The sequence below is a fragment of the Telmatherina bonti genome (genome assembly GCF_933228915.1).
Source record: "Telmatherina bonti genome assembly, chromosome: 23".
NCBI classification, from domain to species: domain Eukaryota; kingdom Metazoa; phylum Chordata; class Actinopteri; order Atheriniformes; family Telmatherinidae; genus Telmatherina; species Telmatherina bonti.
Genome location: NC_136632.1, coordinates 19,987,912 through 20,006,368, shown reverse-complemented (window position 1 = coordinate 20,006,368; position 18,457 = coordinate 19,987,912). Strand labels below are relative to the sequence as shown.

General features: G+C 38.5%; 1 protein-coding gene across 2 annotated transcripts in view; it reads right to left on the bottom strand.

Moving 5' to 3' along the window:
* Nucleotides 1-6,053: 6,053 nt before the first annotated feature.
* The window catches only part of kcnc2 (potassium voltage-gated channel, Shaw-related subfamily, member 2), a 100,531-nt gene continuing 88,127 nt past the window's right edge, over nucleotides 6,054-18,457 (bottom strand). The window contains exons 2-5 of one of the 2 annotated variants that reach the window (XM_079263101.1): nucleotides 15,903-16,833; nucleotides 14,036-14,200; nucleotides 8,765-8,859; nucleotides 6,054-7,780 (exon numbers count right to left, since the gene is read on the bottom strand). In XM_079263101.1, the coding sequence (XP_079119227.1) occupies nucleotides 8,798-8,859; nucleotides 14,036-14,200; nucleotides 15,903-16,833 (1,158 nt within the window). In that variant the 3' untranslated portion in view covers nucleotides 6,054-7,780; nucleotides 8,765-8,797. Of the gene's footprint in view, nucleotides 7,781-8,764; nucleotides 8,860-9,647; nucleotides 9,856-14,035; nucleotides 14,201-15,902; nucleotides 16,834-18,457 lie in introns of those variants that run through there. The other variant, XM_079263102.1, reaches the window with a different exon arrangement.

The following is an 18,457-nucleotide window of genomic DNA, read 5'->3' as shown; positions in this document are numbered from 1 at the left end:
TCATCGGCTCTGATTGGACAAACACGTGTCAACACGCCAAAGACAAAGGCTCTGATTGGAACACCTATTTTGACACAACACTGTATCACTTATGAATGGCCTACAGTGATGCCGGAACTACTTAATCTGAAAGCCCAGAGTCTCCCGATTAAGAGGGGAAAAAAAATGTAAGTTTCTACATTTAATGGTTCGACAGCTATGCTCGATTAAACACAACATGGTCCCTGGCATCGCCGACGATGTTAAAAAACAAGAAGTGTTAAAAAAAACAAGAAGAGAGATTCTGATTCTGCAGTATGTAATGTGCAAACATATAAATTCATTCATTCATTATCTGAACTGCTTAGTCCAATGAATGGTCGCAGGGAAGCTGGAGTCTATCCCAGCAGTCTTTTTGGGTAAAAGGCAGGGTACACCCTGGACAGCTTGCCAGTCCATCGCAAAGCTTATAAAAATTAAATGATTGCATTTTCCTCTAATGATTTCTGGCGTAATTAGTGGCAATTTTAACTTTTAAAGATGGGACATGCATGCAAACTTAACAGGTCTAAAACCCCAGCTGTAGTAGTGCTGACCTTTGACCCCTGTGTGGGCTGTAAAAAATACTGTTTTATTTTTATTATAAGTGGATAGTTGAGAACATAAATCCGACCCTTAAATCATCATTAATTCATGCTCATCTCAGAAACACAACCCTGTTTAAAATGCTTTTAGTCTTTTATGTTAATGCCTGCACTCATACTTATTCCTACATGCTCACAGATACAACATAAAACGGTCAGAAATTAGCAAGCTGCATGAACAAATGTTATAAAACATTTTTAACAAGGCTAAAAAAATCATTTGCATCTCTTTGCTTTTAGCTGCCTCTCATGCAGTAGCTAAATAAAGAATTAAAGTCAAAACTATGGGAGCGTGTACATCAGTATCCCACATACTTACGGGAGTGAAGTGCCAGTTAGGCTCATTGAAGGACCAGTTTCCTGTGCAGCTGATGTTTGGACTCATTTCAACTTGCAGCTGGAGTATCTTCACAGTTTAATCCTCCTTTCATCTCTACTCTTTATTTTTTAATCATTATTCTCCCAGAGCTGATTTTGTTGCATGAAGCGGCGTTTAGCACGGGCCACTACACACTGCCCATGTGCCCGTCAGTAAGAGGCTCCATGTCAGTGTGTGAGTCATTTTAGAGGGTTCCTGTGACTCTTTGAGTACGCACCTGGAACAAAGCCTGTAAATGGAGCCTCCTCTATTGCCTGACTCACTCTGCCATCATCAGCCATGCCAGTCTCATTACGTGGCACTTTAAATGCCACACTGCAGTGCAACGGCTTCAGGGCTCAGCATCTTGTGTGTATTTGGAGTGTGTCTGCACACAAACAAGCTAATCGTCACCAACATTAGGGGGTTTATTAAAACATTTTACTCATATGTTACTCTATTTGTTCCCTATCTTCATTTCTCACCTTTTCAGTCATGCAATTATCTAATATCCATTTGTAACCTGTGTTTTTCTTTTCAAGCAAAAATACATTTTGTCTGGAAATATCAGGTCTTTCTTGCACATAATACGCTGTATAACAGTTTCCACCAGCAGATTATCAAATAATTTCCTTACGGCTGTTAGGTTGATTTAAAATTAGCCTTGTCATTTTAAAACTACAGCTCAAGATGAGTTGAGCTGCTGCATTTGTGTTTCATAACACCTTTAATTTAAGAGCTTGCTGTGAGAGGGGACCTTTGATTCCACATACTAATCGTTAGTTAATCAGTCATTTATTCCTATTCTTTCTGTATTTTGCTTTCTTTTAATTCTTAGCTACACTGTCACATCATTGCAGTTTCATGTGGCTTTGGTTCTAAACCAATCAGATTTGGACTGTTGTTTTGTTGGTAATTATTACTTATCTCCAAAAGAAATGTGCTTGTTATACACTGTTTAAAACAACAGTTTGTAGTGTGCAATGTGGTGGCGATGAATAGAACTAAACATGCTGTCTTGGAGGTGCTCGAGTAGATTCAGACCCCCTTGCAGCGGCATAAGGTCTGACAATGGGTCTGAGGATCTAGTACATAACGGAAGTCAGGATACCTATATCTAGCCCTCCAAAGATACGCCCCTCCAGACCACTGACCCACTACCAAAGTGGTCATACTGGAAGATGTTGCAGGCAGAAGAACATTCTTCATGTCTTCGCCAGACTCTCTCCCGTCTCAGTGGACAGACTGATGTCCCAGATGAGTGACTAACTTTCAGTTACATGGTAGTGATTATGCGATTATGATTGTTACCTTGTATCTGTGAGTAGTGGATGTTTTATGATGCCTTTGTAACCCTGTTATAAAGATTCCAGTTTGAACAAGTACATAAAAGTTCAAAAGGAAAAATCCATGCAGGAAAAAAAAAAGTATTTTCTATGTAAACAAATAAGGTTAAAATATTAGCCTGGCAAAAAGTTTGCAATAATTTGTTCTTTAAATTTTACTAAACTTTATCCTGCAGTGATACAACCTTTTCCACATTTGCCAAAACACCTGCACTGCGCTTCACTGGCCAAAATGAACCATTTAAATCGATTAGAAACAGCAAACTAATTGGTTGCCCTAATTACTCTAATGTGTAGATGTGACTTCTTCAGATGAATCTAAAGTTTTGTTTTCCTTTCTGTGAATGTGAACACACACACACACACACACACACACACACACATATCACATATATGTATGTATATATATATATATATATATATATATATATATATATATATATATATATATATATATATATATATATATATATATATATATATATATATACACATACATACATACATATAAAGCACAGTGTTGACAGTATTTAATTTATATGCAAATCTTGTTTACTATTGCAAAAAAATGTTATTCATGTACTGCCCTTTTTCTGTTTTCTCAGTGTTTATTACTGCAGTGGTTAAAATTCATCCATCTTTCCTAAATGTTGTATACACGTTTAATGAAAATAATTATAAATCAGTAGTTACATGAGATTTTTTCATTTAACCTAGTAATGCAGCAGAAGCCTTTATCCAAAGCAACAAGTGAAGTTCTGGGTTCTGCAGTACACTGACACAATACATATCTCAAGTACACTTGGGAAGTTTATTGTATCATGAAAATATTATGTTATGAAAACTTCATTTGATTGTATGTACCTCACAGGCTGGTCTGGGTGAGGAGTGTTTTGTCTTTGCCAAGACATTTTTTGGCAGTTTTGGGCAAAATCACATTACAAATGTGGCATTTTGGCTTTTCAGCAGCTGGCTGCCAGAGCTCCAGCCCCCCTGCCGCAGTCATGGAGGTGGAGGCCAGGAGGTAGACGAAAAGGAGGAAAGATATGTCTTTCTTTGGAAAAACAAAATAAAACAAAAAAAAAAACAACAAAAAACCCCTCAACCCCAGCACTGGCTGTTTACATCATTTTGGCACGTCTGTGGCTGTTTCCATGACAACGGGAGTAAAGATAGTTGGGATGTTTCGCAGATACAGTGTGCCGAGTGGTGCTGATTGCTGGACGTGAGCGGAAGATTGAACAGCCGATGCAGGAGGTGGGAAAGGATGGCATTACCTCAGCGTGATCCTGTGGGTGAAATCAACGCCAGACAAATGCAGCTTCTGTTTTTAAGCACCAGCTGTCTTGTTTACCTCTTTACTCTCACTGGGAAATGACATTTACAGCTGCACTAGGCTCGATGTTGTATTAAAACACACCTGTGTAATTAGAGCAAATGCTAGTCTGCAGCTATGACAATTACCCCCCCCCCCCAACACTATTTAAGTTGAAAGGTGACCTTCTCAGCTATTACCAGGTTGTGCAATTCCCATCATCAATACATGGCATCAAAAGGCAATATCATTTAGTTACTATATTCTAACTAACATAATTCACATTTACATGCAAGTGAAATTTTAATCTCTATTTCATTTCTGAAAATCAGTAGAACTCCATCATCCAGGATGTGTTGCTATGGGAATAAGACCACCTGAGGTGCATCAGACATGCAGTTTGCACTTCTATCGAATAAATAAACTCTTTAAAGCAGGGAGATTTTTTTTGGAAGCAAAATTAGTTTTTCAAACACATATAGACTGATCGGCATTATGGTAGGACTGACCTGACACAGAAATGTCCATGAATGGTTTACAGCGACATAAAATCAGCTCCAGGTTACTCTTATTTCTGTGGAAGCAGTAAGGTAGTAGTACATCCACACACTGCATCTGCATCTTCGTATAATTTTCGTTAAATAAATTAAAACCAAGCGTAAACATGTTGTGTGTTGATAAGCTGAAGCTTTGGCAGAAGTTCAGTAAGCGAGTTCTGACTGATCATGTTCATTCTCTTTTCCTCGGCCGCCATGCAACTCCCTTCTTTCCCACACTGTCAAGCCTTTCTTATTTATCATTACCTCCCTGCTCTGCTCCAGTAGCCTTCTTCTTTTTGGTGTCTCTGCCTTTTAAAAATCCTCCTTCTATGTTGCTCTTCCCACTTACTCCAGATGTACAAGATGGTGTCTAAGAAGGCTAATTAGTCCAAGTTCACCTCCAATGTCCAGACATTCCTGTCATACTTTATGTCACCTTTTGCCTTGATGCAGCATTTGAGTCTTGTAGCCAAACTTTAATCAAATTATTCTGCAACATATTCATTGGCATGTCATTTTATCTCTCATCATTGAATAGTTTTTACCTCATTTCATAGCTGGTAAGAGTTTAATTGTTGTGCATTTGATGTGTTGCAATGTAAAACCTTCCAGTTTAGCGAAGACATACCTCCTTTTTCACATGACTTTATGGCTCATAACAGTAAGCTGACTGATTCTAATTCAGTCATAAAGTTGGAGGAACCAGTTCTGAAATACAATCAGAATGGAAATAGTCATGTTTACTACAAATGAATTGAGCTCATAAATTAGCATTTTGATTAATTGGTTTCAAGACATTATTAATGCAGCATAAGCAAACCATTCAATTTCAGCACTTGCTGGTGATGACTTATAATTTGCCTTTAAATATATTAGTTAAAAGTTGAGTATTTTGTTGTAAATGTGTGTAAAACCTATAGAAATTTGTTTTTGGTCAATTATTTCTCCCTTTGATAATGCCAATTGTATTATACAGCGTTAAAAAGCCTGATTAATCACTTAGTTTACAAAGAGGCAAAACCTTTCAAGGATTGATAATCTATTGAATAAGAAACACAGCTACACATGTGGGTCGCACCTCAAAGATGTGCCAAATCCCCTGCTATATTCTGTTGTTGGTGGTGTTTTGAGATGCATTCTCTCATAGTCAGCATGAATAAACAACACATGTTTTACACTGTCAGGGACTTCAGTAGTGTGTAGCTGCTTGGCACCACATCATGCTGATCACCAGCCTGATCAGATTTTACTGTGAGGTGTCATCACTTTTCTGAACAAGGAGTTGTTGAAGGTCAACCACTGTGGTTGCTTTTGTCACTCCAGTATGTTTAAGCTGATCCCACTGGTGTTCATTTCAGGTCTGGACTCATGGCAGTTCACTCCATTCCCAGATTCCTGATCCTGGTTCTGTGAAGGAAACCATTGTCACCCTGGAGGTCCCAGTTTCTAGATATATGGTATTGGTACTGGCTCCAGGATCTCATTACAAGACTGTTGTCATCTATCTGGGACTTTCACACTCTGCAACATTTGAATCTCAAAACAATATTGACTATTGCAGAGGATGTTGGCAAACAACACGTTTAGCTACGTTGCTCATTTCACAGAAATACGACCCTTAATAATACCTCATCATAAAGGTGACGAATCAGGCTTTTAAGTGATGAATAATACGGCAACAACTGGTATTATTAAAGGGCAGAAATAATCAGTAGAACAGAAATTAGCTTACTTTTGTGCTAAGTTTATTTAAACTTCAGCACACACCAAAACCCGATAACAGTCAAATAAATCAAAGAGCACCGGTTAAAAGATAAATAGTTTATGTGACTCTCTCACATAGCATTTACTTTTACTCTATACACAGCATGATAATACAGTATGTCATTCTTTTTTCTTTTTTTTTTTTTTGTACAGTTTGACATAATGTTTTTTTTTTTTCTTCAGCATGCACTTTTGAACGCCAACAAAAGGTTCCACAAATACAGACTTCAAACTAGAGTTTTCCTCACAGTAAAACATACAAAACATGAAACTGGATCAAAAGTTTGACAGTTTGAGGACACGGTGAAGCACAGCATCAGACTACCATGACTTTTACAGGTAAAGAGAAATGTACTCAATCATAAGACACAAAAATACATGTTCTGGATTAAAAAAAATAAACACCTTTTCTTCTTTTTTTTTTCAAGTTACAACATCCTAGAAATACACAAAGAAAGGTACCTCTTTGACAATTCAAAGAGTAAAGCAGCGTGTTTACTACACAAGGAGGATTTGTGGGTACAGGTTGACACTTGAACAGCTAGCCTATAACTGTGGAGGTTGCTACCAACATGCCACATCAGCAGTGCCACTTGTCAGTCCTGCCCATCCGCATTCGCAGCTAAATCTTTTTCCCCCTCGCTTTTTTCCTTCCGCCTTCTTGTTGAAACGGGCTGCTGAAATCACAGTGTGGATCGGCGCATTTTGTTTTTGGGTGCTTTATTGCAAATCCGATTTGATTGTTTAGGTATGTGGGATTGCTACTGTGCAGATGTAGCCATTCTAGAAGTCCCGCTTTAAAACTCGGTAAATTTCTGCTACACATTTGCTCCATTCCCCACAACAAGGGGGCGGGGGGGAAGTTTGGAAGAATAAAGTCCTGCATTTTTTTTTCTCTCTTTTTTGTTTTAGCCACCAGGACTTATGAGGAATAGTCTGGTAAGAATAATTTGGTTTTTTTTTTGAGGAGACAAGCATCTGCAGCACTGACGCAGGGTAGTTGCATGATAAATGCATGGGAAGAGGGGACTTCTACAACGGCAGCTGCATCACAGGGGGGACTCTGTCTCACTCAGGCTTGTGCTAAAACTATCTTGGAAGAGTCAGCATCTGGTCTTCCCTCACCTGGTCTTTCAAACTACAGATCTCAACCTGGAGTTTTAAGGTACTCACACATCAGTTCTCACACACACACATCTATACACGGCAGAGCAATTAACCTATTGATATTACCAATGAAAACAAAAGCAGAGATGACAATTATGTCACATTTTTTCAACTTAGCACATCTGCCTCTCTACACTTTATATACTTTAAGTAGAGTTTCATATGAATACACTCCATTTTTTAGAACATGAAATGCCTCAACAATCTTAATACACTTATTGCGAGGGGGGTTACACAGCAAGAAAAGTGATTGATGCTGAGTGTCACGGCGCAGCTTAGCAACCACCAACCCGGTTACCTGTCTCGCAATCAAACAACAGGTGTGTGGACGGAGCCACTTGGCCCAGATGTGCTGCGTTGTTGTATTTACAAGAGAAACATCTATCGCATAGATAGTCTCTTTTGAAGACATGTTCATTTTGTTGCCCTCCTTGTTTTTCCTTCAGAGTTCCAAAAACAGGAACAGAAAAAGGAGAAATTAGGTAACTACGGAGGCTTATCAAAGTCTTCCTTTTTCAGAATTCCTTCCCTACATGTCGAGCCTTGAGCTGGTTTGCTGTCCGTTTCTTCAAGTCTGCATCCGTATTGTCCTGTAGGAGTGGCCTTGTGGCTCCTGGTGGGGTCCTCCACTGCAATAGGTCCTCATTACTGATGACAGTCTTATGCCACTGCCATTCAAACAAAATATGGATTGTCTAAATACCACATGATCACATCACTAAATATAAAAAAATCATCTGTCTGCATCATTTCAGTAGACCTTGCCATGCAGACCCTTTGTGTGAAGGACAGTATATGCACATAAATGGAAATTGTTCAAATGGATGGTGCTCTATATGCAAGAGTTTTAAAACCTTTGCTGTATATTCGAGTGGCTTAAGTCAAGATGGGGTGGGGGGTGGGGGGGGGGGGGGGGGGGGGGTGGGAGTAAATTAATCATTTGTTGTAAAGAAAGAGAGAAATATTTGCAAAAGCAGTTCTTTTAATTGTTGACTTTTTTGCAGAGCTGTGTGTAAGATGCATCTAGCTGTGAGCCAGTTGCTAAGCAACCTTGTGCTACGGGTACAGATGTACTGTAGGGATGGGTGAGGCACATTGCTGCATGGTCATGTCTGCTGTCTTGCACCTGTTGGTGTGCAGAGGCAATTTACACCTGTCAGAGGAAAACAATTCAATCTAGAGTACATGTTGCAGCTTTTCAGCAAAGCAAAACAGCAATTTTCAGTGTGTTAAAAACTGTAAACTATTCTATTAGAATTGACTGGGGGATTTAAGAGCATTTGATAGACCATATTGAGAGCTTATAATATGAAGTGTGTTGAAAAACTGCTATTTTTGTTTTTCAAGGAACAAATTTTAAAATAAAATGTAATAAATCATCCATAATTTCTCTTGAATATGATTTTTATTGTTTAGCTTGTTTATACTGGCATATGTATATGAATGTTGAATAATATGCTACATGTAACACCCTTATTTTTGCTTAAATAATTCATGTTTGTCAAAGTTTGCAACCACATTCGAGCATCTCTCTGTTATGGCTAATGAGCAATGCCCATTTTAGTTCTGACAAACAAAAACAGAAAGCATAATTATTGATCTAGAAGTGCTCCACACAACAATCTGACCTTCACACCTTTTCAGATGGTTACCTTTCTGCAATGGTGGTGCCTTCCCCCAAGCCATTAAGATAGAACGCTGCTCTCTGCTTGTGTGAAACCAGTAAAGACAACCTCTTTGCAGTTATCTGTGAGCAAACCAGAAACAAACAGCTTTGGTGGTACTTCGTTAAAAGAATAAAAGAAACATTCAGGATGAGAAGAGGAAAAGTTATATAGCAAAACCCTGCATGCAGACGGAAATGATACCTGACTGGATTGCTAGTGATGCCAAAGGCAAAATAAAGTGTAACACCCCCCACCCTCATCTAAAACCAATCACAATAACAGTTTTTTTTTTTTTTTTTTTTGCTGAAGATGGTTACATGAATGATGATCAATGCACAAGACAGGCTGCATGTGTGCTTGAACAAGCTGAAACCAGATATTAATTCTCAACAGTTGTGGCGGACCCCAAAATTACAGCAAACCAAAAACAAAGTCACAGTTGTATGTGGAGAAAATGAAGTGACATCTCTTTTTCTCTTTCTTTCCTTTTTTTTTTTTTTTTTTTTGTTTTGGAAGCACAACTTTTTCAAGGTATCTAAATATAGCAAATCTATAGCAACATCTAATTTCCCTGATCGTCAATATGTAGTAAATGTCATGGCTGCTACTTCTGAAGCCACCAGTCAGAGTTGTTTTATTGCAAGTCTCAAAGTACGACATCACACTAAAGGGCACTCCAAGTGACACAGCAGAACAGACATGTTATTTAGTGATGTTAGCTAAACACATATATCTTCAAGGAAAAGGGGGAAATGAGCACTTTCTCTGTTTGCCCACACTGTTAATATTAGTTTTAGCTACAATGTTAAGTACTTATCCACTAGGTCACAATATCTAGAGAAGAGTTCAGACATGATGCCGACGGAAGGTGGTCTGTTAAGGGGTAAGATGTGGTGTGGTTTGAGCCAAAGTGACCATGGGCTGGACGTCTCACAGGATGGAGGGAATAGGGGAGCGAGAGCGGCGCAGCGGGCAGGGTGATCCGTAGGGCGAGGTCACAGGAGACAACCTCAGGGCGTTACCAGCCATGCCAGTCATGCCCGCTATGTTGTTTAAGCTCCGGGATTTCTCATAGCCTTCAGATGAGGGGGCGACAAAAGGTGGTGGTGGAGGTGGTGGTGGTAGTGGTTGTGCAGGAACAGGACATGAACACACACAGGCAGGCAGGCAGGCAGGCAGGCACGCAGGCAGGCAACGATCCAAGTCCGAGCCAGCCGATTGAACCGAGACAAGACAAGAGACAGGAGTGAGACAGATCAACAGTAACATACTGAATAGTGAGTGCATGCACGCTACATTTCCTAACAATGGCAGTAAGGCAGATTGATCTCAGATTACAGAAGCGGAGCTGCTTTGGAGGGGAAATAACTGGTTGAGAAGGTACAATTAAAATACCATTTTTCTGCTTTATCGTATAAATAACATGTACATTGAAAGGTAACTGCAGCCCAAAGATATTGTGGACCATCTTATCAACAGTTATGAATAAAACCATTTTAAACAACCAGGGTATGACAAGTAAATTTGTTACTGTGCAGAAAAATGGATTTGACAGGTCTTGTTAGACATAATATTTTCTATTCCATATATTTTTTTTTATCATGGTTCTAATGTTTATATGGTACATTATCATATCATAAACCCATCATTCTTAATAAAATGTACAGACATAAACCTTTAAAGGTGAATCAGGCAATGAATGCGGTAACTGCCATTGCACTATGCCATATTCCTTTAAACGACCATTTCTGTATCTTCTGTGCTGTTGTTGGTTTTGCTTGAGCTAGCCAGTTGTATTATCATCACTGATTCAACTTTGTAACTCACCACTAAGTGTTTACATTTTATTTCAGTGCTCAACAGACTTTTTTTCCAGTGTCAGAATGATTTCCAGATATTAGATGTGATTTTTGCATTTCAAACTGTCAGCATTGGTGGTCAGAAATGTTTCAAATGTGTTTATCTGGGAAGCAACAAGAGTGGGTGTGCATGCCGTATATGAGCTACATCTGAGCAGAAAATCTGGCATGCTGTGCCCGCTGATACGCTGTTTTTAAGCAGCAGAGACTGGAAACTGTTGGCATGCACTGCTTTTGGAATGATATTGAGCCGCTGCAATGTTTATTTAGACGCTAACACATAAATCGTCCTTTGACTGTAACACATTGATTGATTCATGACACATTTTATTCAGATTGCATTTGACAAATCTTTGGACCCTATTGAATAAATTTCTTTGCTGCCACTGTCATAAACAGTCAAATGTTTATATAAAAATCAGACTTGATGATAGTCTTTGGTTGGCGCTGGAAGACAGATAGTTAACATGTTACCGTATCCTCCACAGCTCTGCCTCTAACAAAGTGTTGGGTAATTACACTTTTAATCTGCCAGAGTAATCCTGAAAAGCTTTCATTATAGATACAGTTATTCCTAAACAAGTTGAAAATAAAAAAAAGAGTAACATTTAACAATATCATTAGACCTTTCTTTCATGAGAAAAAAAACTGTTTATGTCTTCATGCACATATCTTACACGTGGCATAAACTGTGCTTTTCAAGCAATAAATATTTCAAATTGCACAGGGTCTATAGTGCATAAATCCAGACTATGCATTATGATGATAAGATCAATTACAAATACTTTAATCCAATTATCAGTGCAGATTTACACTTTAAAACAACTCAAACTTGTAAAAAACTTCATGTGTTGCATGCTGGCAAATTTGCATTTGATGCAAAGTAAACAAGCAAACCAAAGCAGACATTTTGTTAATGGAGCATGCCAATCAGCTGGGGTAAACACTGATGAGGAGCGACTAATGGAAACGTTGTGTCATTACCATAGTGCATCCACCGCCATTTGTTTCACTGAGAGGGAGGGTGTACTTTAAACTGGGGCTATTTCAGAACCCGTGAAGCAAGCGAAACAAAGACCTCCTGAGTCTTTGCCAACAGGTAGCAGGGGCTGGAGCGGATGTTTTATACATTAGCTGAAGCAGTGACTGCAAGCTCAGCCGCTGACCGTAGTGTCAGAAATGAAGGCCCAGCTGCTTTGCTAGCTACAGTGCACAAAGAATGCTGGACGGGTTTCCTGCTGTACGAGACACAGCCACCATGTGCTCACTTAGAAGATCCAAAGTAGTTGAAATTTTTGTTAGTGAAAGTTTAATTCTTTTAAGTCTCGTACAATTTCAGAATCACTCTGCTCCATTAGCCAAATGTTTTGCATTAAACATAACTCTTGTAAAATAGGAGCTGAAATTTGACAAAATTGTCAATTTACAGCCTGATGGCATGACAACAGCAAATTTCCTGCTCTAAGGTGGAGTAGCAAAACAAGATCTATAACACGAGGAGAGCATTACATTATGGCTTCAAGTAGATGCAGTTCACTTCTCTGAAAGAGCAATTAGCTGAGGCTCAATGCTTTTACTTTATGGATCAGATTAATACTGCATTAATGCTTCAAGATGCTGGGGATAAGAAAAAGAAGTTAAGCTAGGCTTAATAAAAAATGTTTTAAGTTAGTTTAGGGAGAGACTGACCAAAAAATGGTTTGCCCTCATTTATTAAATCTATTGCTGTATGAGCTTATTTCTAATATGTTAAATGTTTGTACAATGTTGTTCTTTTCATCAAACTTAAACAGAAATGCAGCAAAGCGTTCAGGTAATAAAAAGTGGATAATGACCCTTTTCTGAAACTGATCATTTTACCAGTGCATTGCTAAAGAAGAGGATACAAATAGATCCATTCTGTAGACAATTATGACTTATTATGTCAATAGTATTTGTCATTCAGTCTAACTTTTCACATTGTGCTGCAATCATAAGCCACGGTCAGCTCGAATCTTTTGGCAAGCGGACTTCTTTATGATGCTTTCGACTTATATTCAGTAACGTCATGGAAACAATTCTTCATTTAACTTTTACCCCATGAAACAGTTTTTCATTTCAGCTTAGCATTCAGGGGTAGTTCTGACATCTTACTATATCTTTATTTTTATATTTGATTTCTTAGATTTTTATTTCATCTAAAGATCTTTTACTTTTCCAGTGTCTTAGCTTCCCAATACACTGGCTGGGGATGTGTTTCATGGGTTCTTGATTTAGGGGAATTTGATGGGTAATAGTTTTTCTTCGCTTTCTTTTGTTTTATTGTACTTTGCGCTTCTTTTTTTTTTTTTTTTTTTTTTTTTTACTGTATGAAAAGGGCTTCATAAATTATGATTGATTGATTGATCAATGTCAATCTAAATTGATCATATATTTTTTGGGGAGGTTTGACCTGCATAGCAACAAGTAAGAGGAACTTAGCACAGAATCAATCATAAGATATTTTATTTGTCTATATAAAACTGTTCCATATTGAATTATAATATGACAGATGGAAACATAAATACTTGCTTTTGCTTAATCTGAATCTTAATTAATCCACTGTAATAATTTAGAATAAGTCAAAGATTTTTGTATTTTTGTAATAGCAGTAGTTAGTATGATTTCACACATTAAACCTGATAAAGAGTTCGCAAGATTAAAAGTGTTTATTTGAGCCAGGTTTGAGCAGATTTCTCATCGCTTCAAAGGTAGATGACACTGGGCAATTTATCTTGGTGCCACACATGGGCAATGCACATGGCAACAGCCAAAAAAGGAAAGACACTGGGTCAGAAATTTATTCAAGTGTTTCCAGGCAACAAGAAAACATGAATAAATTGTGAAGAAAGCAACAGTTCTGAGTCAGCTGCATGGACACATCGACCCCTCAGAATTGCTAAAAACATGGCGATGTGTGTCACTGCTGAAAGTCGCAACAGCAGATGCACAGGTTACATTACCTGAGCTGACTAGGGCTGAACAAACAGCCTTCCCCCATCCAAGGATGTTGGTGTACCTGTCACTAAGGACATGGATCAGCTGATGATGGATGAGGACTCCAACTCATATCTGTTTTTGAAAGGCTTCTTTCTTTTACTTTTCTGTATCTTAGATCTCATTAAATGTTAATTACTATACATAAAGAAGTTAAGTTAATAAACACAGAAAATTACCCAGACTTGAGGGGGATTTTCAGTCTAATAAATCAATAGCAATCCACAAAAGCAATACATAATTTCATACAAATGCATTTAAAATGTTACTTTAAAAAAATAGCTGAGAATTTTAGCATAAATTTGGTTCGCTCTGCTAATTTATTACCTTTTGATTCAATTGACTTTTATTGCAAAGCATAATAGTTTCCATTAGCAGTTACCTGTTTTTCTTAAGCTTCCATCTGCAGGGCAGGTGTAGTCACTGGCAGCAAGAAGGAAGCATGTCCCCCCACTCCGGTGGTCCTGCTCCCGGGTGCTGGACCTTCTCATAGGGACCCGCTCCTCTGGAGACATGGTGAGGTCACTACTGCAGTCTGCTGACAGAACTGTGAGAAAGCAAACAAAGTTGTGCAACGTTCCTACCAGGCTCTTTGCTGGCTGTAAGTAATAGATTCCATTTCCAGCCTCTGCAATTGATGATATTACAACATGGATCAAGTTAACCTTTTGTCAGTTGCCAGGCAACTGAAACTACTCTCCTCAAGTCATTTAAATCTTGTGTAACTTTTTAAGTATGAAAAATGTATCCAATAATAAAACTGCAGGTTTTTCTTTAGAGTCAATTAACCATCAATGTGGTTCTTGATAACGTTCAAGTTGTGATGATGATTTTTGACCATTTAAGTCTGTTCATGAGCATATGGATCACTAGTATTTATGAATATGAAAGGAGTATTTCTTTTTCGGATGAGGGCTTTTGATTGAAAAGAACATGGCTGCATTGGGGATGATATAGTCTAAAGATTTGGCTCCAGCTGAATGGCCTGACAGACATGGAAGGAACTCACACTTGTAAGGCTGCAGTTACTCAATCACAGCTGGATTTCATGAAAAGAAAGCATATTTTCATGTGCAAATTCTTACACCACACTTCTTTGAACACTATTTGCCAGAAAAAAAGGGGCTGCAGCAGTTCATTAGACATGTGCAGGTTGAAATACAGCACATGAAGCAAAAACAGAGTTTGAAAAAAATCTAATTAGCTTTAAAGTTAATATTTGGCAGGAGCACCTTTTATTCTTCAATGCAGTCTGAACCATTTTAGACATGCTTTCCTGTAAAATCTTTAAGTGGTCTTCAGAAGGAGTTTAAGGGCCTTCCTAAAGGACTTTTCAAGGCTTTTCTGTGGATGTTGCTGCCTTTTGTTTCATTTTCAGTCCAGATTGTCCCCCACTGCTTCAATATTGCTGAACTTCTGCTGAGTTCTGAACTCTAGGGAGGCATTCCCCTCTTTTTTTTTTATTTTTAAATTTTTTTTTAACATTACGCTTTCTTAGGAATGGCTTCTTGTCAGCCATGCTTCCTATAGAAGGAAAATAGTGATCAAATAAAGGTTAGGGTCTCTCAGATCCTAAATCAGTTATTTCTGACTTTTAATTTACCTTTGTTTTTGGAAGAATTGACTTAAATAAATAATTATAAATATATATATCTATATATATATATATAGATATATATATTTATAATTATTTATATATAAGAAATCACATGACTAAATCTTATGATTCTCTTTGTGCGTTCAATCAAAGCACAAAATATTCTGTGCTTATCAAATGAAGCTTTTGAGTCATAATAAACAAGTAGTCTACAAGGAGTAAAGAGGGCATACCTACCCTCAGGAATCTCTGCACTAGAATTCAGAGGAAGGAAGCAAATAAACGTCACCACTAATTTCCAGTAAATTACTAACATGGGCCTGAAGGGAGAAACAGACACCTACGTCTTGATTTACCAATGAGGAATTCGTACTGGGTGGAAGACTGAAGATCTCTGAATTCTTATCAGCCTGAGCTACTTTTTAAAGCTATGTCATTCTCGCAGTATCCTTTATCACCGTGGAAACCGCAGGCCATTTCTTTATTGCCAGGCGAAACCTGTTCAACGTTTCTAGATCTCTACCTACGATTAGTCCCCTTCTGGATTCTCCTGGTTGTCTTTACATAGCCAATTAATGACCCTGCAAAGTGTTATTCCCAATTAATTGCTTAAGTGAAATCATCAATCATTTTCTCCTTGATGTGGTCTTACCTGATCGGTTGCGTTCTAGTACCCTGCTTCCTTTCATATGGCAGAGGTCCCCTTGAGTGCTGTTGCAGGTGGCGTTGAGATCAGCTTTGCAGTAGGATGGAGACCCTCCCTGCACCATCTGAGGGATGTGCTTCTTTCTTTTCTTTGGCAGCTTCTGCTTGGCCATGGCCAGAGAGTAGTACATCCCAAAATTATTGACAATAACGGGCACAGGCATGGCTATCGTCAGTACACCGGCTAAAGCGCACAATGCGCCCACCACCATGCCTGACCAGGTCTCTGGATACATATCACCATAGCCAAGTGTAGTCATTGTTACTACGGCCCACCAAAAGCCAATGGGGATATTTTTGAACTTGGTGTGTACACTAGCAGTGGGGTCATTGGGATTGGCGCCGATCCGCTCGGCATAATAAATCATGGTGGCAAAAATCAACACTCCCAGTGCCAGGAAGATGACGAGCAGCAGGAATTCGTTGGTGCTGGCCCGCAACGTGTGACCAAGCACCCTAAGCCCCACAAAGTGACGTGTCAGCTTGAAGATACGCAGGATACGAACAAAACGCACCACCCTGAGGAAACCCAACACATCCTTGGCGGCCTTTGAAGAAAGACCGCTCAGCCCTACCTCCAAGTAGAAAGGCAGGATAGCCACAAAGTCGATGATGTTGAGAACACTCTTTACAAACTCCAACTTGACAGGGCAGAAGGTCACGCGAACCAGGAACTCAATGGTGAACCAGAAGACACAGACTCCCTCCACATACGTGAGCGCAGGGTCGGTTTCAATCTCATACTGTGGAGTCGAGTCGGACCCGCTGCTATTCCGGGTATCAGTCTTGTTGATGATTGTATTGAAAGCCTCATGAGTCTCCAGGCAGAAGGTGGTGATCGAGATGAGTATGAAGAACAAAGATGCAAAGGCTATGAACTGCAGTGGAGGGAAAGACAGAGAAAGATGACACTACTGTTATTACATCAAACAATTTCAGTTCACTGATTCATTATAAGCAAAATACAGACACATATTTGTTAGTTTTATCCTAAAAACTTGTTAGTTTTTTCTTTTGTAGAAAGAAGCAATCTTTTTGCGGGAACCATAAAAAAAAACAAATCACACTGCTGTGTGATGTTTTGTTAAAAATAACATGTTGATTTAGATTCATTTACGATTAAGCCATTGCTGGCATGTTAAAGCAGTTAAGGCAAATAGGAATGCAGCCCATCTAACAAAACAAACACGCAAAAAACTATTTAATAAAGAAAAAGAATAAATAAAGCCAATTCTGAGAAGCTATTTTGTGTAATTTTCCATTAAATAAGTTTTAAGACTTTGCATGGAGGAGGATGTGAAGTTGTTTATGATGAGAACTCTTTATTATTAGTATTATTATGCTATTACATCTTACTTTGGTTTGAGCAGTTTAAAAAATAATAACTTTTCATGGAAGTCCAGAAAGGCATGTTATAGCCACGTCTTACAGTCCCATCTCACTGATAGACATAACTCGCACATGATGATGTTAAAATGGCAACAAATGAAAGCCATCATTCTCTCTCGCTTGCTCGTGTCGGGGAAGTGTTATCCAAGGGCAAAGTCAGGCAGTGGTAGTCCCACCTAAATGGTCCTCTGGAGTGCTTTTTGGTCATCCCCCGTGTCTATTTTTACTGCAAGAATAATAAAAAAAAAAAAGGAAATAGTAGAAGTAAAGGTGTTTTCCTGGGCTGCTGTGAAGCTACCAGCTTCAGGCAAGGTAACAGTAGAAAGACAAGGTGATTTCAGGGAATATTCGATTTATTAAAACGTTACTGTCCGCAAGGGGAACAAAGGACATGACTGACACTCTGCTTAGCTGCACTAATATAAAAATTGAACACATTCAGAATAATGAGAGAAACTCAGCAACTATTCCAACATTATTAAAAAACAGGAAAAAAAAAACAAGCGGCCTAAAGATTTTCTATATTTAATTGTGTTTTTCTTTTGTTTAGAAAATGCTGTAACTTGGTCTCCGTTGCCCTGAGGTAAAAACAAACTCTGGCTGATTTGCAAACATCCTCTGCTTTCTCAGGGAGCGTGCAGATTTCCACACACAACCTACTATGCTCCTTTACTTTCCTCCCACCATCCATCCACTGCTGTGGTTTGCCTACTGAGCTCTGAAGAAGTTGTTTCACACTTTCCCTTTTTTTTTTCTCTTTCCTTTTCTGTTTTTTGGATTGCATGACTCATGTTCTCGAAATATCACCGCCACTATTTGGGTCACCCCGATCCTGAACTGTGTGCATGCAATCCCTCTGCTGCTTCCTTTTATATTTTATATGTGCATCTTTATCACCCTATTATAATTGTGTGTGTGGTAATCTTCTTTTGTCTGAGACTGTTTTAAAGGTACAAAATAATTTTCCTGCTGCCAGTCACACTTTTTATTTGCTAAAATCTAATTGTATTCTTTGATAACATGAAATGTGTGAATGTTTTGCATGATTTTTTTTTTTTTTACATATACTGACCTACAGAACCTGTTGCATTTACTTGTAGAGGAAGTATAGAT